The sequence below is a fragment of the Gossypium hirsutum genome, chromosome A09 (assembly GCF_007990345.1).
Source record: "Gossypium hirsutum isolate 1008001.06 chromosome A09, Gossypium_hirsutum_v2.1, whole genome shotgun sequence".
Lineage (NCBI taxonomy): Eukaryota > Viridiplantae > Streptophyta > Magnoliopsida > Malvales > Malvaceae > Gossypium > Gossypium hirsutum.
Window position 1 is genome coordinate 79,985,259 of NC_053432.1, and position 21,191 is coordinate 80,006,449.

The window sequence follows — 21,191 nt, forward strand, 5'->3', positions numbered from 1 at the left end:
TAAATTAAATTAATTTTCATTATAAAAATAAAAAAGATAATAAAAAATTAAATTTCATGGGGGCCAAAATTTCAAATTAAAATAAAAGGAGGACCAAAGTAAAAGAAAAGGAAAAAGGTTAAGAAATCTATGGAACCAATTCGTGATTTATGAGGTGCCCCCTGTCAATTCTCTTTTATTCAAACAATCCTTCCGTACTCTGTAAAATCAGAAAATAAACATAATATTAAATATTTAAATCCATATTTTTACTTTACCGATAATTTATATATTTTCCTCTCGTCCCGATAAAAAGTTCTTTCTCCAATTAATTACAAATCCGCCACTTTCCTTTTTAGAAAATTTAATACGATTTGCTTATTAAGAAAAAATGTTTATATAAATAGGCACCTTATTTTTCCTTGAAGGATCTCTCTCAGTTTCAGAGCTCAAAAACAAAGCTTAAAACTCTCCAACTCAGTTTTCTCCTCAGCCAAAGCCACAAAGAATGTCTCTTCTTTGAACTCTAAATCAAAATTTATTTCAATGATTTTACTTTTTTTTTTATTTTCAGTTTTCTTTATAATTTATATTTTGATTTGTTTGTTATGGCAGTTTTTTGTTTGTTGCAGCAGTTGATTCAGTTTTCGGCCGATGGGAAAAAAACAAGTGAGTGTTTGAATGAATGTTTATATTTTTGAGGAATTTCGGTTGTTGGTCGAGATTGGAAGAAAAAAAATGAGGGTGAAGGAAATGCATCCGCTATGTTGTATATCGTTGGAGAGTCTCGGCATCGGCGACCAATCACCGGAGGTTACGTTGACTAGAACCAGGAGCATGCCGGCGAAGGCTTTATCTGGATCTGAAACAGGCAATGCGGGGAGGTTAATGGCGGGAGGATCCGAAGGCACCGTTGCCGGAATTCTCTACAAGTGGACAAATTATGGCAAAGGATGGAGATCTAGGTGGTTTTTGCTTCGTAATGGAATGTTATCTTACTCGAAAACTCGCCGGCCGGAGACTCTAAACCTCCCCTCTCCGGACGACGTCAGATTGATCGGTGATATCTCAACCAATCGGCTTTCGAGGATCGACAGTTGTAGCGGTAGACGGAAGAATCAGAAAACCGTTGGCATTGTTCATTTAAAGGTATATGATATATACATCAGAAAATCAAAATAAAAATTCAAAACGTCCATCCAAAACAACAAAAGAAAAGATAATTGAACAAACAGATGATCAGACTGATCCATTTTGGCGGTAATATAGTTTCAAGAAATAATTCCTACTTTATTTTGATTCAAAACATGAAGCAAGTATTGCCAATTATGTCATTTTACACTAGTTTTACTGACCCTGAAACTTTTCATCTAAAAAACAAAACAAAATTATCAGTGAAAAATAGACATTGATATCTGAGCTAAAGCAACAAAAAGGGGAAATTGAAGGGCAAGAGCCGTAAGTTTCTTGCATTGTTCGGCATGTAATTTACTGTTTGATCTGTAAAAGGGACCTCAAATCTATAAACTCTCATTTTCTCCCTCCCTTTTTGTTTTGTGATTTGCGATTTTCATATTTAACTTCGGGGGAAAAATAAGATAAAATAGAAGAAAAAGTTATATTTTAATATATATTTACCGTTTTAACTGGTTGTTTATGTAGAGTGGGTCACATCAGCAGGTGGGTTTGGAGAGCTGTGATAGTGTATACTTTTAGGTCTAGCAATTAAGCTCTGGTCAGTCGTATCATTGTTTAAATTGGTATTTGAATAGATGATCGAAGTTTTTTAAAGCCATCAAGATCGATTCAAACTACTTGAAATCTGATATTATTTCCTCCTCCCCCCGGTTTTTCTTTTTGATCTTTTTGTCTCTCTTTTTCTTTCACTTCCCACGTTTTATCATATATATTCTTTGCCTTCGTTTGCCAGCTACTGTAGTTATGGCCTTTTGGGTCTCAAAGTAGTGTTCTTTTTTCACTAAGGTGATGGTGAAAGAAATGACGAGACTTCAAATGATCTCATAAAGTTAATCAATTTACATTAACAGAGACCATGTAAAATAAAAGATGAGGATAGCATGGACTTCTCCGAAATATCGAAGTGGGTGTTGTTTGTAGTCGTCCTTAGTTTGAGTTTTGTATTGTTTGTCTTGTAATAAAGAGGTAACAGTTTGAGTTTTGTATTGTTTGTCTTGTAATAAAGAGGTAACTTCTTTTTTCTTTATTAATTTTTACATGGTCTTCTTTAGTTTGTAGGCATTGAAATAAACAATGAAGAAAGTGGGGGGCATGAGACTAGTTGGTGGGCTTTCCTCGTTAAATTGTATAGAATTTTATGGTGAACACTGTTTAGAAACACGTGAAAACTGAAGGTATATAATAGCATTTCTTTCTCTTGATTTTAAGATATTCTCCTGTGCACAAGTAGATCGAAATGGTGATTCATTGTCTTTGTTTTATGTCCCTTGACAGTTGTAATGCTTAAAAGGTTGAAATTAGCATCGGCTTTTGTGATGAAATTTGGTTTTGTTTTTATTTCATCTGGGGTTTTTTGTTTATTTGTTGCTAAAACAATTTTCTCCCATTATTAGAGACTTAAAAAGTCCGGTTATTTTGTGCAATCATCTGGTGTTTAATGGTAAATGGGGTTCGGTTCCTGCTGAGGTTTCACCTTCACAGATATTTCTTTTTAGAACAATTTCAGCAATTAATCTACCTATCTTTGCGAGGGGCTCAAGGCTTTAGTTTTGAGCCTTTCAACTTGCATTTTTTGAATTGACAGAATTTATTCTTTTTCTTCTTTTATTTTCTTTTTTTAATTTTTGGAAAACGACTTTTATAATGCATCATTCGTGTATTTCTTCTGTGAATTTGCTTTTGTTTTGTTCAAACTGTGAGTTTGTTTTATGTGATCATGAAATGAGGCATATAATATCTTGGCGTTCTATGTGACCTTACCACAGTAATGGACTTACATAACTCATGGGGTTGTTATTTGAATTCTTGTAGCAGATTTCATCATTCCGTGAGAGCAAATCTGATGATAGACGTTTTTACATTTTCACTGCTACGAAGACCCTTCATTTGAGAACTGATTCAAAGAGAGATCGGGTTGCTTGGATTCAAGCTTTGGTATCAACCAGAAGCCTCCTTCCGCTGAGACCATTAAACGATAATCTCTCCCTTGTACCCCATGATTTGTCTATATCAACTGATAGGCTCAAGAAACGTTTGCATGAGGAGGGAATCAATGATGACCTTGTGAAGGATTGCGAGCAGATTGTGCTTTCAGAGTTCTCGGAGATACAAGGGCAACTTAAAGTTCTTTGTGAAGAAAGAACTAATTTTCTGGACACAATAAGGCAGTTGGAGGTAATTTCAGCTTGGTAATTAGTATGTGTGCCTTTGGATGAAAATCCTTGATTTTTAGTTATTGGTTTTTTCTTCCTGAAGGGGGTGGGGGGGATTTAAATAGTTTGGTGAGCTAAAATAAATTTACTGGATTAGATTGCAGATCAACTTAGTTAGACTTGGACCAGTATCGAGTTGGACTTAATGAAATTAAAATGATAAAAATGTGCTTGTATTTTATGGTATTTTGTAGGAAGAGAGGGTCCCCTCAGCAGCCTCAGGTTGGTAATTAGCTCATCTGGTGAATTCAAAGTGAATAGTTAATTCATGGATAAACATATACTGTGACAAATGAGAGTATGGAGGTCAAGTGAAAATAAATAGTACCAATAATCTTTTATATATGATATGATGAGAACTATCCTTGATTGTGTTGATGGCTACTGGAAATGAATATCAGTGATTTTGGTCAACAGTAAAACAAACGTATTCTGTTATTTGATGCATTAGAGCTGATGGGTTTTCTCCAGGCTATAAAAGTGAAGATTGCTAATGGAGGGTAATTAGTTTAGTGATATCTGGTTTTGCTTTTGCAATTGTTTCTCACTATTGTATGTTCTATTGAAAGTTTGGATTTGGAGTATAATTTCTAGAATTTGTGTGTTATAAAATTTACCGAGTTTCCATTTTTTCTAATCAAAGTTGTTTTCATGCAGCATGTGTTGTGCTGGTATGTTTGGTTTATTGCATTTTGTTCCATCATAATAATGTATTTCCATCGCACTTCTAATCTCCCTACTTGTAGAAGGACTATAGGAACTTACCTTAAATCCTTGGTGCAAATGGAATCCCTAGTGGATCAATAAAACTCCAATACTCAGATTGGTGGGATTGCTAAACTGCGTGTTTTAATTATCTCATCTTTTAAAGTGTTGTCTTTATTATTGTTCATTTCAGTCATCTGTTAGTTAAGTTGATTCTTTTATAAAATTGCATGATACCACATCATTTCTTAATGACTTATCGAAAGCATTATGGTTGCTAAGCTTTATCGTTTCCGTTGCACTGATAAGTTTCTTCTTATTATTATTTTTGGCATGTTCAGGCATATAATATCGAATCTGAAACCTCTGGATTTCATGGAGACTACCAGTTGACGAAGCATGAATGTTCCAGTCTGGGGCGTGGAAATAGTGGTACATGCCCCATTTGTGACTTTGGTTCCATCTTTCTTCATGCATGAATGTCTGACTCATATGTTTTGCTTGTTAAAATTAGAAATTGTTAGCAAAAGAAGGTAGTCTTTGTTGTTTCGTACAGACCTGTTGTTATATCCACTGGCACTTCATGCATAAACTGATTTCATATAGTTTTAGATGCGCATTCTTGAGTGAGAAATTCTTATTATCCTAAGTTTCAACTGCAATTTCCTGTCTTCTACTTATTTGCCATCATCATTCTCATTATATTTAACTTAAATGCTAGTTTGTTCAGAAATGCTGTGATAAGTATCTTATTATTAAGCTCTGTTTCTGGTTACTAATTCTTGTTCTGTTCTCTTTTACCCTACCTCTTGTTTGGGTTCTCAGAATGCAGCACAACCGAATCGTCTGATGATATTGAGAAACAAGAGCTTGAGGAAGTTTCTTATGAAGAAGGAACCTTGTTCTTTGATACAGAGGAGTATTTTACTGAACCTGCTGTTAGTTGTGGATCTGTAAGAGGGGCAATGGATCATGCAGATGATCTCCAAGAAACTAAAAAACAATTGGATAATGTGGAAAAGATTCATTCTGATAACGAAGATTGTGATTCCAGATATCCTCAAATTGAGAGACGAAAAAAACTTCCTGATCCAGTTGAAGAAGTGAAAGGGGTTAGCCTTTGGTCTATGATCAAAGACAATGTGGGAAAGGATCTCACACGAGTATGTCTCCCTGTTTACTTTAATGAACCAATATCATCCCTTCAGAAATGTTTTGAGGACCTAGAATATTCATATCTTTTGGACCGAGCATACAAGTACGGAAAAGAAGTATGTTATTCATTCTCTTCATCTTTAATATTTTGTGTTTCTCTTGTTAAATATACTAGTTATCACTGGGTATAACAAAATTTTATCAAGTTGTCAAACAATTTGCAACAGGGGGGACATTGAGAATTTGAGAAATTGCTGTTCTGTCTGTCTAGAGTGAAGTTTGAGAAATCTCACCCCCTCAAACATCTCCTGTCCCAAAATTTTTTGAACTTTTTGCAATGCTTTTTAAGGCTCTGTAAACATGAGTAGATGCCCTTGCTTTATACTAGTTCAATCTGATTGTCTGCTTTATCCGGGTTTTCTATTACATTCTCAGGGTAACAGTCTCCAACGGATTCTTAACGTTGCTGCATTTGCTGTTTCTGGGTATGCTTCCTCTGAAGGCCGACACTGTAAGCCCTTCAATCCATTACTAGGAGAAACTTATGAAGCAGACTATCCTGACAAAGGAGTTCGTTTTTTCTCTGAGAAGGTCAGCATTCCAGATCTATCAATGACTTGACTTCATATTAAGAAATATGCATCTTTATATTGAAACTAGAATCGACAAGTTATGAATTTTTGTCATTATTTTGAGTAAGCCGAGTGCTTTTGACTTTTCAGTTGCTGGGAGAGTCAATTAAATGGTTTACTTTTGCATACCCTTTGCTAATGCACACACATATGTATATTTCTTTAAATGAGGAAATCACTTTCATTATTTTCTTCTTTAATACGGACAATCAAGATGTAGGGAATTATTGACATAACAGTGTCTTGAATAAAATTTTGGACCTGTTATCTGGAAAATGATTTTCTGTGGAGAGTTCTAGGAAGGAAACTTTCATGTGCAAGCAATTATAGGTTTGACATTCTCAAAACAGTGAAAATAAACACTACAAAAGTGTTTTTTGAGAACTTAGGAAGGAGACTTAAATTATGTTACTTCTGTAGGCCTTTAGAGTATTTACCTTCCTAAGTAGTTGCTTTTATTTATCTGGATGTGAAAGCAAATATTGTGCTTCAGTTCCGTAGCAAGTATGACTTACCTCCTCAAGTTTTATAGGTTAGTCACCACCCAACCCTTATTGCCTGTCATTGTGAAGGAAAAGGGTGGAAATTCTGGGGCGACAGTAACCTCCGCACAAAGTTTTGGGGGCGTTCAATTCAGCTTGACCCTGTTGGAGTTCTGACCCTAGAGTTTGATGATGGTGAAATATTTCAGTGGAGCAAGGTGTGCACTTTTGGGCTTTGTGTTTACTGGATGTTCCATTGAGGTGTTTCTGTATGCTAGCTTTCATTTCTATTTGTGTGGTATGAATTGTTTGAACTTCTTCCCTGCAGGTAACAACTAGTATTTATAATCTTATCCTTGGTAAAGTGTATTGCGATCACCATGGTTTGATGCACATTCATGGGAATCGCAATTATTCATGCAAACTCAAATTCAAAGAGCAATCTATTCTTGACCGAAACCCTCACCAGGTTAGTTTCAATCTAATTGTGTTATCCCCCTTGATTGCTTCATGCTTATAGTAGTTTATCTTCTGTGTCTTAAAGGATTTATTTATTTAGTATTTTTTTTATCCTGGCCTTCATTTACTTAGGTCCATGGGTTTGTTGAAGATCTTTCTGGTAAAAAAGTTGCAACATTAATTGGCAAATGGGATGACAGCATGTATTATATCAACGGTGATGGGAGTGGCAAGCCAAAGGACTGCAGCCCTTCATCAAGTGCCACCTTACTATGGAAGAGGAACAAGCCACCGCCTAATCTGACTCGCTACAACTTAACATCATTTGCAATTACACTAAATGAACTAACGCCTGGACTACAGGTAGAGATGATGTGTTGCATCAGTTTCTCATAAGCAATTTCTTTTTTCTCTTATGGCTATCTAATTGTTTTCTATAGCTTTGTCTGATCTCGGGTATTTGATCACGGATTAAGGAGAATCTTCCACCTACGGATTCAAGGCTTCGACCAGACCAACGTCATTTGGAGAATGGAGAATATGATAGAGCAAATTCAGAGAAACAACGACTAGAGAGGAGGCAGAGAATGGTATGTTTCCACTTCCTTGATTTTCATGTATCCAAGCTCATGCATTTGTTTGCTAACTAGGATGCCTCATAAATGGATTGTTGCCTCCAGAAAAACCTCCTATGTTTTGCTTTATGCATCTTGGTTTGCAAATCTTTCGTTCATTTGCATTTTCATTCAAATTTATTTACATCTGATTTAGATAAATGACCTATATTATGAAGGAAGGGTTTGATTCCAAGTGAAGGTTAACTCAATTGATTTTTAACTCCACAGTACCGTATAATTCAAGACTAGGAAGTGGAAATTGGCATTGATGCCTTGTTTTGTAATTGAAACTTGTGATCCAAGTGGTGATGTGTGAGATGTCAATTTCAGTACTGTAGATTCAAACAAACAATTATTTTGGGCAGTGTACAAAGTTCATGGCAAAATCCTATTAATTTACTGGGAAAATTGACAACATTACCCCACCTTCTGGACGTGTCTGCACTGGCCATTGAATAATTTTCGAAACTGTGGCCTGAATATATCGCTGTAGTAACGTACTGTTAGGTTCTATGTTAAAAGATATTGGCAAAATTTTCTATTTCTAGGTAGGTCTTGATTTATATTATTGCTTTTACTCCTTTCTATTCACACTGCCCGTGGTCCAACACAGTCTAGAAAACTACAAGAAAATGGGTGGAAGCCTAGATGGTTTCAGAGAGACAGTGAAAATGGGTCCTTCCGCTACGTGGGTGGTTACTGGGAATCAAGAAAACAAGCGAAATGGGATGGCTGCCCGAATATATTCGGTGAATTCAACGACGTTGTCGATTCCTCCGAACAAGGCTGACTTCACTTTTAGGTTAGCAGCTACATTCACCATGTTCATCTTATTTTACTTGAATATCTTATTCTAGCTACCACATTTTATGCTACAACGGCTCGGTTTTGTTGTTTAGATCTAACTATACATAATTTCTTTTTAATAGTTTAGAATCGGCAAATCTTGGGAACAATCACGGAGCAAATTGAGACGATAAACACGTAAGTAGCTTTAATTCCTGATTGCCGTCTCTATGTTTCTGCGAATCTTTAAGTGAGTTAGATATAGTCAGGATAGGTAAGAGCCTGAATTTTTCTGTAACATGTCTCTATTGTGGGAATCGTATGTGTAATGTTATCTCTCAATAGTTCGTTTATTCCATAGCTCCATCTCAAAATTTAATTTCATAATTATTTGTATTTTCTTTCTATGAATAAATGAAATGAAAATGAGAAAAAAGAAGTCTTATTTCTTCTTGTTTGTAGTTCGAGATATGAAATTAACCTTACGTAATAATTGGTGGAATTAATCTTGGAAATTAACCATTCTATTATATTAAAATGTTAGTTGTAGAGTGGGATCTCCCATCAGAATGATGTAATTTATTTAAGTGATAATTAGATTTTGTTGATATGTTATTTGTAATAAATTTATAAAAAAATATTGTAAAAATCAAATGTAGTTTTAATTGAAGTGATATTATTAAAATAATAAAATGTATGAATTCATGATTTTGTAATAGATATTATATATGACATAATTAAATGTGAAAATATATTTTTAGGAAGCATGGGTCTCGACCGAATTAAAGTTGCAACATTTTTCGAACTATAATAAATTTGTAAATTGTAGTTGTTAGAAGACCCTAAAATTTCCTATTTTCTTGTAGTATTAAATGAAAATTTAGGGTTTATAATTGCACTAGGGGAGAGTGTCGTTCATTCAAATTTTTTTTCACTTCATGTGGATAAGGTTGATTTTGATACCACTAGATGGAGTTTAATGTGTAGATTTCTTTGAGATTTTATTTTGGTTTACATTTTTTTATGTCTGAGTTTTGTTCAGTCAGTAAAATCCAAATTTATGAATATGTATTGATTATTTATAATTTTTCATTCTCTTATTTATCAATCTAACAAAGTTGTTTTTCTTGTTGTGGTGCTTACTTTGTGAATTGATTAATTTAATTGTTGAACTATATAAGTTAAATTTGAAAAATTAAAAAATCTAACTTGACTGGATAAAAAATGGGGAATAACAAGTAAAAAAAAAGTTAAAAATAGGTAAACTTGATTTTTTTTGTTCTTTTTTAATTATTTTAACAAAAAATTTAAAAAATTCACTATGCTGCTCATTTTTATCTTTTGAATTTCTGTAATATAATTTTTCATTACTTTTTATTTTCTTTCTAATTTTTACTACATTTTGTTAATAACTATTGTAAATCATGTCTTTGTTTCAAGATACTTAAATTTACAATCGGAGATTTAATTGGTTGGACCTCTGAACCAATTTTTTCAACTACAGTGTATATATGTACGTATTATGTTTAGCTTTTGTTTTATATATATATAGGAAATATTCAGCTTGTTTGTTAGGTAGAGTACAATTTGTCAATGTTTTCTTCGCCCTATCATCCAGGTTTAATGACTTTTTATAACAATTAAAAGACGGTTGTAACTTGTAAGCCCCCTATATGACATGATCGCACGATAGGAAGGTTATAGTTTTTTTATTTCCTTGGTACCGAGGCTTGAATATTAAGATTAGATTTTTTTTTTTAGAAATATTAAGATATGATTTTAAAAGTTATTTTTATTATTTTCTTGGTTCATCTTTTTAGATTATTTAAGATTAATTTTCTTATCGTATTAAATTATTTACAGTCATTCTAAATAAATGATACTTGTATAATGTGTCATAATATCTTATTGGTACTGAAGCTGAAACTTTTATTGTGTTGATGGAGTTTATCTTTCATCATTTACGATGAGTGTTTATTATTTTTTTCCTGAATTGCATACTCACATATTAATAAATTTCTTTTAACCGAATTTATTTATATAAATAATTTTTTTTAACAAAAGTACAACATTCAAATTTATGAATATGCAACCTCATATCTTGCTACAAGCTCTATGTTTTATTATATATCATCCTTCCATGGTAAATATATAAATAATTTTTTAGAATTATGGTATCTCAAACCACATGAAATTTGTGAGTTATCCAATAAATATAATTTTCAAGATTTTAACTTGTATCCATAAAGTTAGGAAAAATTTAAAAGAGACAGAAATAAATTAAAAAAATTTAGAAAGATGAAAGTGTAATATTATATTAGTAACGAGTGTGTTTTAGTGAGTATATTGAAAAACCAAAAAAAAAAACATAAATAACTTCATTTATTGATGTATGGTACTATACAATTTATTGATACATGGTATACTTATCTACTTATAGTATATTACATAACATTACTTATAGCCACCTTAAACATGACGAGCATCATTAGATGGATCTCACCAAACCCCTTTATATACCCTCTCAAGAGGTGTTTTCCTAGATTTGTTTCATCTTCTCCTTGAACAATTTTGAGAACCACATGCTTCTGCCTCTTATTCATTCATACCCTGGCCACCCAAATAAACGGCTCTCTACCCTATCCTATAAAGGTGAATTTATCATTGTCATCAATCAAACTATGCATCAACAATTGTTCGCGCTATGTCCTTTACTTATTTAACCAATTACTTAGAATATTTTAATTAACTATTCATTTATCTTACTTGAATTAAATCGTAATTACATGAATGCAAATAATAAATTTCTAGAGAAAAATCCACGTAAAATAATTAGTCTGAGACAACTTAAAACAAGCAAGCATTAAGCAGTCAATAATTAAAGATTGGATGACACTTAAAATGCAACCATAATACACTACAAAGTTCAAACCTTATAACCTTGAGCGAAGACAATGCTTTAAACCTAATAATGGAAAAATGAACACATTATGTTCAATTTTTTTATCATCTTCTTTTGGGTGGTTAAAGAAACAAAGCGACGCCGAGGTGGCGGTGGCAACCATGCCTGCTGAGGTCCATCATCGATAGAGATGTTTATTTTGATGAATGTTGAAGTTATAGAGGAGTACAAATAAAACCAGGAGGAGGGTTTTTTCCACAAGTTATTAAAGCCTGAAGAGCGAGGGGAATGAACATATTAATGTTTAGAAGCTTAAGTCTTATAGCAGTGCAAAGACAAACAGCGGCCTCGAGCTCGAGCAGACCTCCAAGAACCGGGCAGCAAGCATTTTCAACAGGGTTTCCTAAGCGAATGTAGCCCAATCCACCAAGCACGTCCACGCATAGTCCTAGTTTAAGAGCATTAACGGGGCAGGTCGGTTGGCTAGTTGGTGGAGCAGGAGAGCTACCTCCACCAGAAGGTGGTGGGATGGTAACAGGAGGGTTGGTGATGGGAGGAGATATTACAGGAGGGGTTGGTATTGGTGGCACAATAACAGGTGGCATTGGAGGCTTTTTGGATGGTGGCTCGACCTTTGGACTGCCACCACTATGGTACGGTGGCTGCTTGGGGGTTGGAGGGTTCAGGCGGGGAATTTTAGGGTGAGTTGGGAGATGGTATGGTGGAGAACGCGGCGGTCTACAAGGAACAGATGCATCAATGGGAGGCAATGCTATTAATATGAAAACCATTAAGACAAAAACCATGGCCGTAAATTTGGAACCCATGGCTTGGGGTTCCAAAGATTATTCACCTTGAACTTTAACAAAAAAACTATATATATACACACACGTATACATACAGCTGAATTTGATGTGGAACCCGTGACTGTGCCTAAAAGAGTATCAAAGAACATGATAAAAATATTCTTTTTTTTTTCTCTTTAAATGGAGGATTCCAAGACATCAAATTGTGAAATAAAATCAAAGATTTGTAGTGTGGGTTGATTTGATAAATTCAATGCCTATCCATGACTGTTGCTCAGTTTTTCAAACTTTCAAGCTCCAATCCGTGAATCCTGTTTTCATCCCTGTATCATTGATTTCAGTTTCACAGATGCTTAATATATATATATACGTATCAACATATTCGTTCTTGAATCCAATAAAAAACATACATAAACACATAAATCAAAAACAATCACAAGGCACATCTCAGAAACAGAGCACAACTGATGCTCCTCGACGACATAGTTTACGAAACGATGAATCTATCTATATATCTATATGTATATATATCTTTCTGCAAGCAAAAGACTGAATTCAAGTGATGGATGATAAATAAAAGGAACTTTAACATTATATGGAAATCTTAAAATTTATATACAATATATTCAGCTGTACACCATATGGTCACCATGTCTTTAAATAATACTAGCAATAACGAAATTACCGGCCCAAAGGCAATGGAAATGGTAAGGCTGGAGGTAATACACGGGGTCGGTGAAATGAGGAAAGATAAAAGCCACATCGGAAATGGATTTACCGGAGGCTACTGAGAGATCTGATCCCCGAATGTGTTCTCCCCGCTGTATGTAACATAAAGAAATCCATCTTCATCCTTTTTCTCTTCATATATGGCAGACATAATGGCACCTGCAAAAAGAAAAAACGAGTTTAGCCCTGTCAGAATCAGATAGAAAAGGTAAAGCATCGAGCACTGATGGGTGTAAACACAAAGGATTATTACCAGTTGGAGGGAGAACATTGTCCACAAATATGAATATTGCCTTTTCAGCACTGAGTTTGATCCTTTTACGGATGACATATACGAATTGACCAACAGTCAAATCAGCTGGGACAAGGTACCTGCAAATTTCGGAATCATATTACACGAACGATATCATCATACGTTCAAGGCAGTCAATGGGTACAAAAACACACGGATCATCGAAGCCATTGTGTTGGAGATGCAATGCGACAGAGATAGACAATTCAAACAAACTAAAACTGGATGCTGTTTTAACGGAATAAGTCAATGAATCAAGAGAATCTAAAGTCATGAATAAGGTACAAGTGACGCTTACTTCTTCTTGTCTATGTTCGGTATATCACTTCTCCCCGCTTTCTCCACGATCACCTTCAACATAAAAAAAGATAATAAAGAAGTCGAGATCGGAATAGTTATGATCACAAGCAAATATAGCGGCCTATGACGAAAGTAGCACATATTAGATCAAAACTAACAATACATATCGAGATAGGAAGTAAAAGTCGGATCGGTACCGGGATCCTATCAGGGTATTTCTCCCTAATCCTAGCAGCCTCTGCCCTCCTGTTCTCTGACGCAATAATTAAACCAAAAAATATCAACAACTTCGAGAATATAAACATTGATTTCCCCATAAATACCATAATTCACATAGAAATTAAAAGTAAATATATTTACACCATGTTCATAACAGAGTAAAAGAATCCAGTACATACCAAGATCATGCTCTTGCTTGAAATAACTCTTTGCCATTCTCCTGAAATTACTAACCAAAAATTAAGTGAAAACACTTGCTTTTCAAGGAAAAAAATCCCCCCTTTTTACTTCTTTATGAATTTCCAAAGACTTTAAAAAGCTATGATTGTGGAAAACAAAGATAATATTACCATCAATTCATTCACAAAAAAGAAAAAGTTGTAAAATTGAAGGTACAGAAAAAAGTAAAGTCTAAAGACAAATACAAGCAAATCCAAAACCACCCAAGTCTTATCCCTGATCACAGTGTTGTTTCCTTTGCACAATTGAAGAAAACAAAATCATAACTAAAAAGCCCCAAATTTCAACTAAAACTATCCTTTCAAATTACCCACAAAAAGAAAGAAATATTAAAATATGGCTGAAACTGAAGAAATATACAAGGAAAACCGAGAAAGGCAAACCTTGTGAAGATGAACCCAAAGTGAAAAGAAAAAGTTTTCTTTTTCTTGATCAAAAGAAACTCTTCTAAGGCCTGAAGCTCGTGGCTTGGTTCACAAGATAAAATAAAAGTTTGAGTCTCTAATTTTACAAAAAAAAAAATTATTTTAACCCGTTATTTTTTTTTATCGTTTTTAACCTTAAACTTATATTTTTTTTATAAATTACCACGATATGAATAGAAAATTTAATTTTTTTAATTTTGCTGATATTGTATACATATAGATTGTCACATAAATGACACATCACCATTTAATTAATTTTTTAAATTTTTAAAAATTCAAAAAATTATAAATATTATTTTTAAAGATTAAAAATCATAAAAATTATTTTTTAAAATTTAAAAAATTAATTAAATACTAATATGTCATCTATGTGGCAATTTACATGTATACCATCTTAGCAAACTTTATAAATATTACTTTTTTATCTATTTTAAGATGATTTGATAAAAAAATAAGTTTAAATATTAAAAAGACAAAAAAATAAAAATAAAAATAATTTTTTTAGGTTGAAGGGCCAAAAAAAAATTATACCTAAAATAAATATAATATAAGATTGGCCTTCGGCTTTGCCCCTTTTTCAACTCTTTCAGCCAAACTTGTGTATTTTATTTTAACTAAAAAGTAAATCTCTTTTTCTACCTAAATTTAATTTTAATCTATTTTTTTAGTCTATTTTTGTAACTTTGTTAAATAAATTGATATGTGTATGTGTCATCTACTGTTAACGAAATAAAAATAAATAATTAAAGTCAAATTCGAGTATAAAGATGAACTAAAAAGAAATTAAATGTAGAAGTCAAATTTAACTAAAATATATATTCTGGAAGGCCTAATAGGTGAATTACACGTGGATTTATTTTATTGGTTTTCGTTTAGGTATTAGCAAAGCCTTGTTGATTACGGTAAGAAGACAGATCATGTTCATCTGTCGCTATTTGTTTGGATAAGGTACAGAAGTGTGTGAATCAAACGGCTAGTAGTATGATTATCATGGGACAATCACAAAAAAGTGGGTCCTGCTTAGTTCCTAATGGATAAACAAAGGAATATGCTACATTTGATTTGATTCACGGAAAATATTTTTTATGTTGACTTCATAAGAATTCATTTCACAAGCCAAAATGATTTTTCTTTTCGAAAAATAGTTTAACTTGATTTTATATAAAAATTAATTAAAATAATTATATTATTAATATTTTTTATTTATAAACAATATTAAAATTATAAATTTTTAATATTAATAATATATTTAATCATGTAATAACTTATTATTTTAATAAAATTTAGTATTAGTAATGTTTTTAATTTTTAAGTAACATCTTAAATATTTTATTAAAATTTTAATAATAAATATACATTTAAATTTATAAATATTTAATATTAAAATTTTAGGGTGTGTTGGGTTGAAAAACTTGTAGAAGGGATTTTATTTGTATCAAAATTTTAAAAACTCTGGAAATAAATTTTATTGTTTAAGTTAATATATTGAAGAATTTTAAAATTTGTAAATTTGTAAGTAATTTAGGAGAGAATTTTAATGACTAATATTCTTTTTTTCAAATTCCATTGGGTGGTTTTTCAAAAGGTTTATATGTCAAAAAAGCCGTTCAAAAATGTAAAAAAAAAGATAAAACCGTTCAAGATTTATATGTCATTAACTAAAATAATCAATTAAGTCTCTCTCTTAATGGTTTTCATTATTGACCACCTTTACCGCTAAAAATAAATTAGCAGACCAATCAGATAGTGACATATGATAGCTTCTAGTTTGGTCTAATATTCTTCTCATAAAAATATTAAAAAATCAGATAAATTATAAAAAAATATAAGAACAGTTATTAAATAATAATAATATATTAAAATTGATATAAACTTATAAAAATTATAAAAAAATTATAAGTATTATAAAAATCTAATAAAATATAAAATTTTTATAAAAATGTACTAAAATTATATAAAAAATCATAAAAATTATAAAAAAAGGTTATAAAATTGTTAAATTCGATATACACTCACAAAATGATTAAAAATCATAAAAAAAACTTGAACTGAACTAGATCAATTGATTGGACTGAGACCAAAATCGGTAAGGGTATCAGTCCGAAGAAAGCCATTAGATTGGTTAACCTGAGGACTGAAAAGTTTAAATTGATTTTTTCTTAATTTATTTTTTTAATTGAGCAAGGTGAACCAATTGAATCGACAAACTGGTGGCCTGATAGGTTCAACCGCCAGTCCGGTTCTAAAACTCTTGTTCAAAATATTTTATTTTGATATATGCTAATAGTTGGTTAAAATTTTTTGTTTGATAAACAAATGTTAAAAAATAAAAAATAAGTTCAACAACTTGATTCCCAAGTCAACTAGTCAACGACTTTCCCCGTATCAGTACCATAACTGATTTTAGGTTAATCGATCCAATCCAAATTTTCATATTTTTTTTATAATTTATATCAATTCATATAATTCTAATATTTTGAATGCTTTTCACAATATTTTATTAATATTTAAGAGTTCTAATATGTATTTTAGATTTAAATATTTTAAATAAGTTTGAATAATTTTATAATTTATTAGAATTTTTATATTTTTATAAGTTTTTATAAGTTTATATAAATTTCATATTTTTAATGTTTGATATATATATTTTTATTTATATTATTCTTGATTTTGTATAAATTTTTAAGATTTTTAAATTATGAGAAAAATATTATATTAAACTAGAAATTACCGTGTGTCACTATTTGATTGGTCCGTCAATTATTTTAATGGTCAATATGGTCAATTATTTTATATTTATCCAAACGAAACAATTACAAATTTTAGTATTTGAATGGATGAATTTTAAAATACTAACCCTTTAAAAAAAATTCCTCTTACAAACACAATTTTAAAAGTTAAAATTGAAGCGTGCATTAAGCAATTTGGACCCAAAGAGTAGGTTCACTCCCACCGTTAATAACAAGGTCCAGCATTGATCTCATTCTGTAAATCGTCAAAACGCGGGAATTCCAGCCGTTTTTGTGATAATCAAACGACTTTGTTTGGTATCTCTGTCCTGGGCTGCCGCCATGCCTATTGTTTAAGCGCTCTCTCTCTCTAAGAATCAAAAACCTTGGCGGAAAAAAGGGGAAAATGGGAACGAGATCGAATTTCTACAAGAATCCTTCCCTCTCTTACAAGAAAGATTTAAGTCTCTCATCTGCTCTCCAAAACCTAAAAGGTTAATTTTTCTTTTCTTCTTTTTTTCTCCATTTTCTTACTTACCAAACACGTTTTTAAAATTTAAATCTTTCCCTTCCTCCAATTCACAGCTTATAATATCGCCACCGGCAATGCTCCTCCTCTGGTCGAAGAAAAATCTCAAGTCGACGATAAAAGCGCGTGCAGGAAACGCTCGAGAGAGCGTGAGCCATTGTCACAGCTGCCTCATCGTAGCCGTGAAATTGAACACAATGATGGACCTATGTCTCATCATGATTACATTCTAAAAAGAAGGCGAGTTTTCTGTTCTTTTAATGTGTTTTCACACTTTTAAAGTGTAATGATTTTCATATATTGCGAAATTGCTTTACAATTTTTGTTCAATATCCGGTTTTTGATTGAGCAGGAGAGAAGTTAGTTTATCTCAGGGTTACGACGAACTGAGTGCTGATATTTTGGTAATTTGGCCATTGATTTTTTTTTTACATGAATTTTAATTGTCTCCTTTTAGTTCTTAATTTTTTTTTTCTGTTTTGTTGCAGCAAGCTTCGAATTCGAGTGTAAATTTGGTAGACTATGAAAGTAAGTTAAATTCATGTTTCTTTTGATAGCAAAAGTCAATATTAATTGATTCCATTATAATTAACATTGAACAAATTGTCAGTTCGGTCAATAAAGAATTGATATTCATCATTCAGTTTATAAACTTTGATGACTTGCAACTCTATTTTCCATTGAATGTGTGTGCAATTACTGAATATTATGTTCCTAAAAATTCAGGTGATGGAAGTGCTTCTTCCAACGATAAGGAAACTCAGGATCCTCCAGATTCTGGTTTGTTTTAGTATCTTCTTCAATTATCATCAATCTTTTGCTTAGAATATTTTAAAGACCATCCGGATCATTTTTCTGTTATTGATTGCTTATGATTGGCGAAGCTTTAAATTATATTTGTTGCAGATGTGGCCTTTACACTCGTTTTTTTACTATGTTTATTGTAGGTGATGCAAATGAAGTAGATCAGGTTAAGAGCAGAAGTGAGCAACGATCTCCTCTTCCGGGTGAACCTGTATGTGTAGTTTGTGGTAGATATGGAGAATATATATGTGATAAGGTGGGATAAATGAACACTGTAATTCAAAATTCACCGCATCATTTCCTTAGTTGTTTCTATTAATCTCTCTAACTTTGTATATGATGCTTGCCTGCGGTTGTAGACTGATGATGACATTTGCAGCATGGAGTGCAAATCTGCTCTTCTGCAAAGCCTTCAAATAACTGAGGTTCTTATTCTCGCTGACTTTGTTCACAGTAAAAAAAGAATGCCTCTGGTCTTACTGTTTTCATTATATTAAGCCAGTATTATTTGTTGCTTGTCCAGAAATCTATGAGCAATCGGAATCCATCTCAGTCGTCATCTGATCTTACATCTATTTCTCATTTGCCTGAGCTTGCGGAGGACACTTGGGATTACAACAACCATCGCTGGTCCCAAAGGGGATCTAGTCTTTGTAGTTACAAATGGTAAAGTTTCTTCTAAAGCATTGTATTCCCAAATAACATTTGTAAATTGAGATAGCATAGCACCATAGGTTCCATGTGTTTTGAAAATAGTTTCCAGCACTTCATCAAAATAAAGAAAGAAGAGAAAATAGTTTCCAGTATTTAGTTACGATTACCTTTGAGTCTAATATGAATGATTCTGGTTTTAGTTGGAAATGCAAGAGGCCTGGACACCTTGCTGACGATTGCTTGGTCACCACACCCGAGCAGGTTTTATCATTACTTATTTTCTGCTAAAGGAAGCACTTTAGGCCTTTACAATTATGGACTGTGAAAACACATTTTTCCTTGATAAACGTTTCTCCATTTGTAGGCAGTGTCGAAGCACAGCAAGCCCGTAGCCAGAGATCTTCTTGAACTGTACAGAAGGTTTTTATAACTCAATTTCATGTATTTATCCTAAATTATTTTCGAAAAAGAAAAACCTTTAAAAGTTAATTACTATGCATGTGATTATTCCATATTGTTTTCTTATTTTCTTGAAATTAAGGCAAACTTGGGTATAACAGCTAGACTCCTGCATGGAGGATTTGGCAAAGACTTCCTTTTTCCCTTTATTTATTTGTTTAGTTTTTGCGGTAGGGTTCATGCTCATCCTTTGTTTTCACAAGTAGCCTTGTAGATTTTAAGCCTGTATGTTAATCTGGGATTGTTGAGTTTCAATCTTTATTTTACTAAATGAGTTGCACCGTTTCTTAGTTTCTTTGACTAGATTGCGATTGATTTCTTGCTATATGTTACTGCATGACACACACACACACACAAAAAGACCCTTGCTCTGTTAGAGGTCACAATAACTCGTTTCTTGGAGAGCTTAGTTATTCTCTTTGCTTCTTTCTTTCTGCAGATGCCATCGCATAGGTGAAAACTTATCTCATGCAAGCTGTAATGCATGCCGTGGCTCAATTGGCCTAGCAACATGCCTTGATTGCAGCACTGTTGTCTGTGACAAGTAAGCTGTATAACCTGTATCTTTTTGTTTTCACATTCAATTATGACATGTTTTCGGCATGTATTGTAAAACAAAAAGGGCAACTTATGATCTTTCCTCTTGGATATTTTGATTTACAGTGAAGGTCATTTGAATGAACATAACCATACCCATCCATCCCATAAACAGTACTACTCACATAAACTCAAGCGACTGGTGAGAATTTTCTTTTCCGTTCTCTGCACTTTAGATACCGTATCACTTAGACCTCGTGGCATGAAACTAACGTCTAAACATTTATCAAAATAGGTGAAATGCTGCAAGTCAACATGCGAGGTGACTGACATTAATGATCTTTTGATTTGCCACTACTGCTTCGATAAAGCATTTGACAAATTCTATGATATGTATACGGCAACTTGGTATATTATCATTACAACTTCAATCGTTTTTTTAACTTTTAATTTGAATCTGTAACAATTAAATGCGCCGTACATTGTTGCTGACTGCAGGAAAGGGGCTGGACTTTCAATGATTTGGGGTTCCATTTGTTGTGAAGATCACTTTGCTTGGTATGTGTGGTAACATAATTGACATCGTTTTGTGTCTCTCAATGTGTAAAGAACTTACTGACTTGTCGATGATGCCGCAGGCATAGGATGAACTGCTTAAATGCTGATATCGAGGACCGAGCATATATAATTGGCAGAAATACAGGGAAAGGGAAACATGTACAGCTCAGTGACTTCATTTTCTAACAGTGTTGAGAGGTAAATAGCCTCTTATTGGCATATTCCTCCCAAATACAATATTTATGGCAAAAGAGCTTTGGTTTTAAATTTATGATTAGTTTGCCCGCAAAAATGTACATAAATTTTGTATGATTCAGCCTTTTAAAGCAGTTGATGATTTTGTCTTCTGATTTATTTATTTATTTTATTTTTTGGGATCTTGATTGCGATTTGTTTAAAGTCCAGTTTAGGCTGGACTGGGCTCGGGCCAGTCCAGATAGAAGCGATTTAGTTCTTTTTAAAATAAATGGAGCAATTTAGTTTATTTATTATTCAAAAGTAAGGATACTTGATTAAATTATTTTCATGCAATTCTCAAAATTGAGTAAACAACGATAATGAAAAACAATGTTAATAGTCATGAAAAGCATGGATACAGGTAAACTCAAAAAACAAATATAAAAAAAATTATATAATACTCACAGATTTAAAAAATCATATTTTTTCAAAAATTTCAAAAATATAATATTCATGAAATTTTAAAATATATATGAACATTCAAAATTAATAGAAAAAAGTTAAAAAAATCCAAAACTTTCTTAAACTTTGATTAAAAATTGACAA

The 21,191-nt window shown here is 32.5% G+C and overlaps 4 protein-coding genes across 15 annotated transcripts; 2 read left to right on the forward strand and 2 right to left on the reverse strand.

Moving 5' to 3' along the window:
* Positions 1-365: 365 nt before the first annotated feature.
* On the forward strand, positions 366-8,674 carry LOC107896516 (oxysterol-binding protein-related protein 2A). Of its 10 annotated transcripts, none has more exons than XM_016821700.2 (12): positions 366-489; positions 595-1,128; positions 2,989-3,351; positions 4,436-4,526; positions 4,920-5,365; positions 5,685-5,840; positions 6,414-6,581; positions 6,692-6,832; positions 6,955-7,185; positions 7,299-7,412; positions 8,053-8,241; positions 8,374-8,674. In XM_016821700.2, the coding sequence occupies exons 2-11, from the start codon at positions 661-663 to the stop codon at positions 8,227-8,229; spliced, it is 2,355 nt and encodes a 784-aa protein (XP_016677189.2). In that variant the 5' UTR covers positions 366-489; positions 595-660; the 3' UTR covers positions 8,230-8,241; positions 8,374-8,674. The 10 variants fall into 10 exon arrangements, 9 of the variants coding, with proteins under 9 accessions (XP_016677189.2, XP_016677186.2, XP_016677190.2 ...); XM_016821697.2 differs by having other exon boundaries at positions 367-489; positions 8,369-8,674; XM_016821701.2 differs by having other exon boundaries at positions 367-489; positions 2,992-3,351; positions 8,369-8,674.
* A 1,910-nt stretch (positions 8,675-10,584) lies between these two features.
* On the reverse strand, positions 10,585-11,954 carry LOC107896518 (36.4 kDa proline-rich protein). Its single transcript, XM_016821704.2, has one exon. The coding sequence runs from the start codon at positions 11,952-11,954 to the stop codon at positions 11,343-11,345; it is 612 nt and encodes a 203-aa protein (XP_016677193.2). The 3' UTR covers positions 10,585-11,342.
* A 542-nt stretch (positions 11,955-12,496) lies between these two features.
* On the reverse strand, positions 12,497-14,242 carry LOC107896519 (autophagy-related protein 8f). 3 transcript variants are annotated; one of them, XM_016821705.2, is made up of 6 exons: positions 14,097-14,242; positions 13,653-13,693; positions 13,452-13,507; positions 13,253-13,305; positions 12,916-13,034; positions 12,497-12,821 (listed from the first exon to the last, which is right to left on the reverse strand). In XM_016821705.2, exons 2-6 carry the CDS (start codon positions 13,687-13,689, stop codon positions 12,718-12,720), a joined length of 369 nt encoding a protein of 122 aa, XP_016677194.1. In that variant the 5' UTR covers positions 13,690-13,693; positions 14,097-14,242; the 3' UTR covers positions 12,497-12,717. The 3 variants fall into 3 exon arrangements, with proteins under 3 accessions (XP_016677194.1, XP_016677195.1, XP_040933001.1); XM_016821706.2 differs by having other exon boundaries at positions 13,653-13,702; positions 14,097-14,224; XM_041077067.1 differs by having other exon boundaries at positions 13,653-14,203.
* A 2,859-nt stretch (positions 14,243-17,101) lies between these two features.
* LOC107896520 (uncharacterized) lies at positions 17,102-20,753 on the forward strand. Its single transcript, XM_016821707.2, has 15 exons — positions 17,102-17,361; positions 17,453-17,636; positions 17,749-17,800; positions 17,885-17,924; positions 18,123-18,176; positions 18,344-18,456; positions 18,560-18,625; positions 18,724-18,866; positions 19,055-19,115; positions 19,219-19,274; positions 19,753-19,857; positions 19,977-20,052; positions 20,146-20,258; positions 20,349-20,408; positions 20,489-20,753. The coding sequence occupies exons 1-15, from the start codon at positions 17,274-17,276 to the stop codon at positions 20,592-20,594; spliced, it is 1,317 nt and encodes a 438-aa protein (XP_016677196.2). The 5' UTR covers positions 17,102-17,273; the 3' UTR covers positions 20,595-20,753.
* Positions 20,754-21,191: the final 438 nt, after the last annotated feature.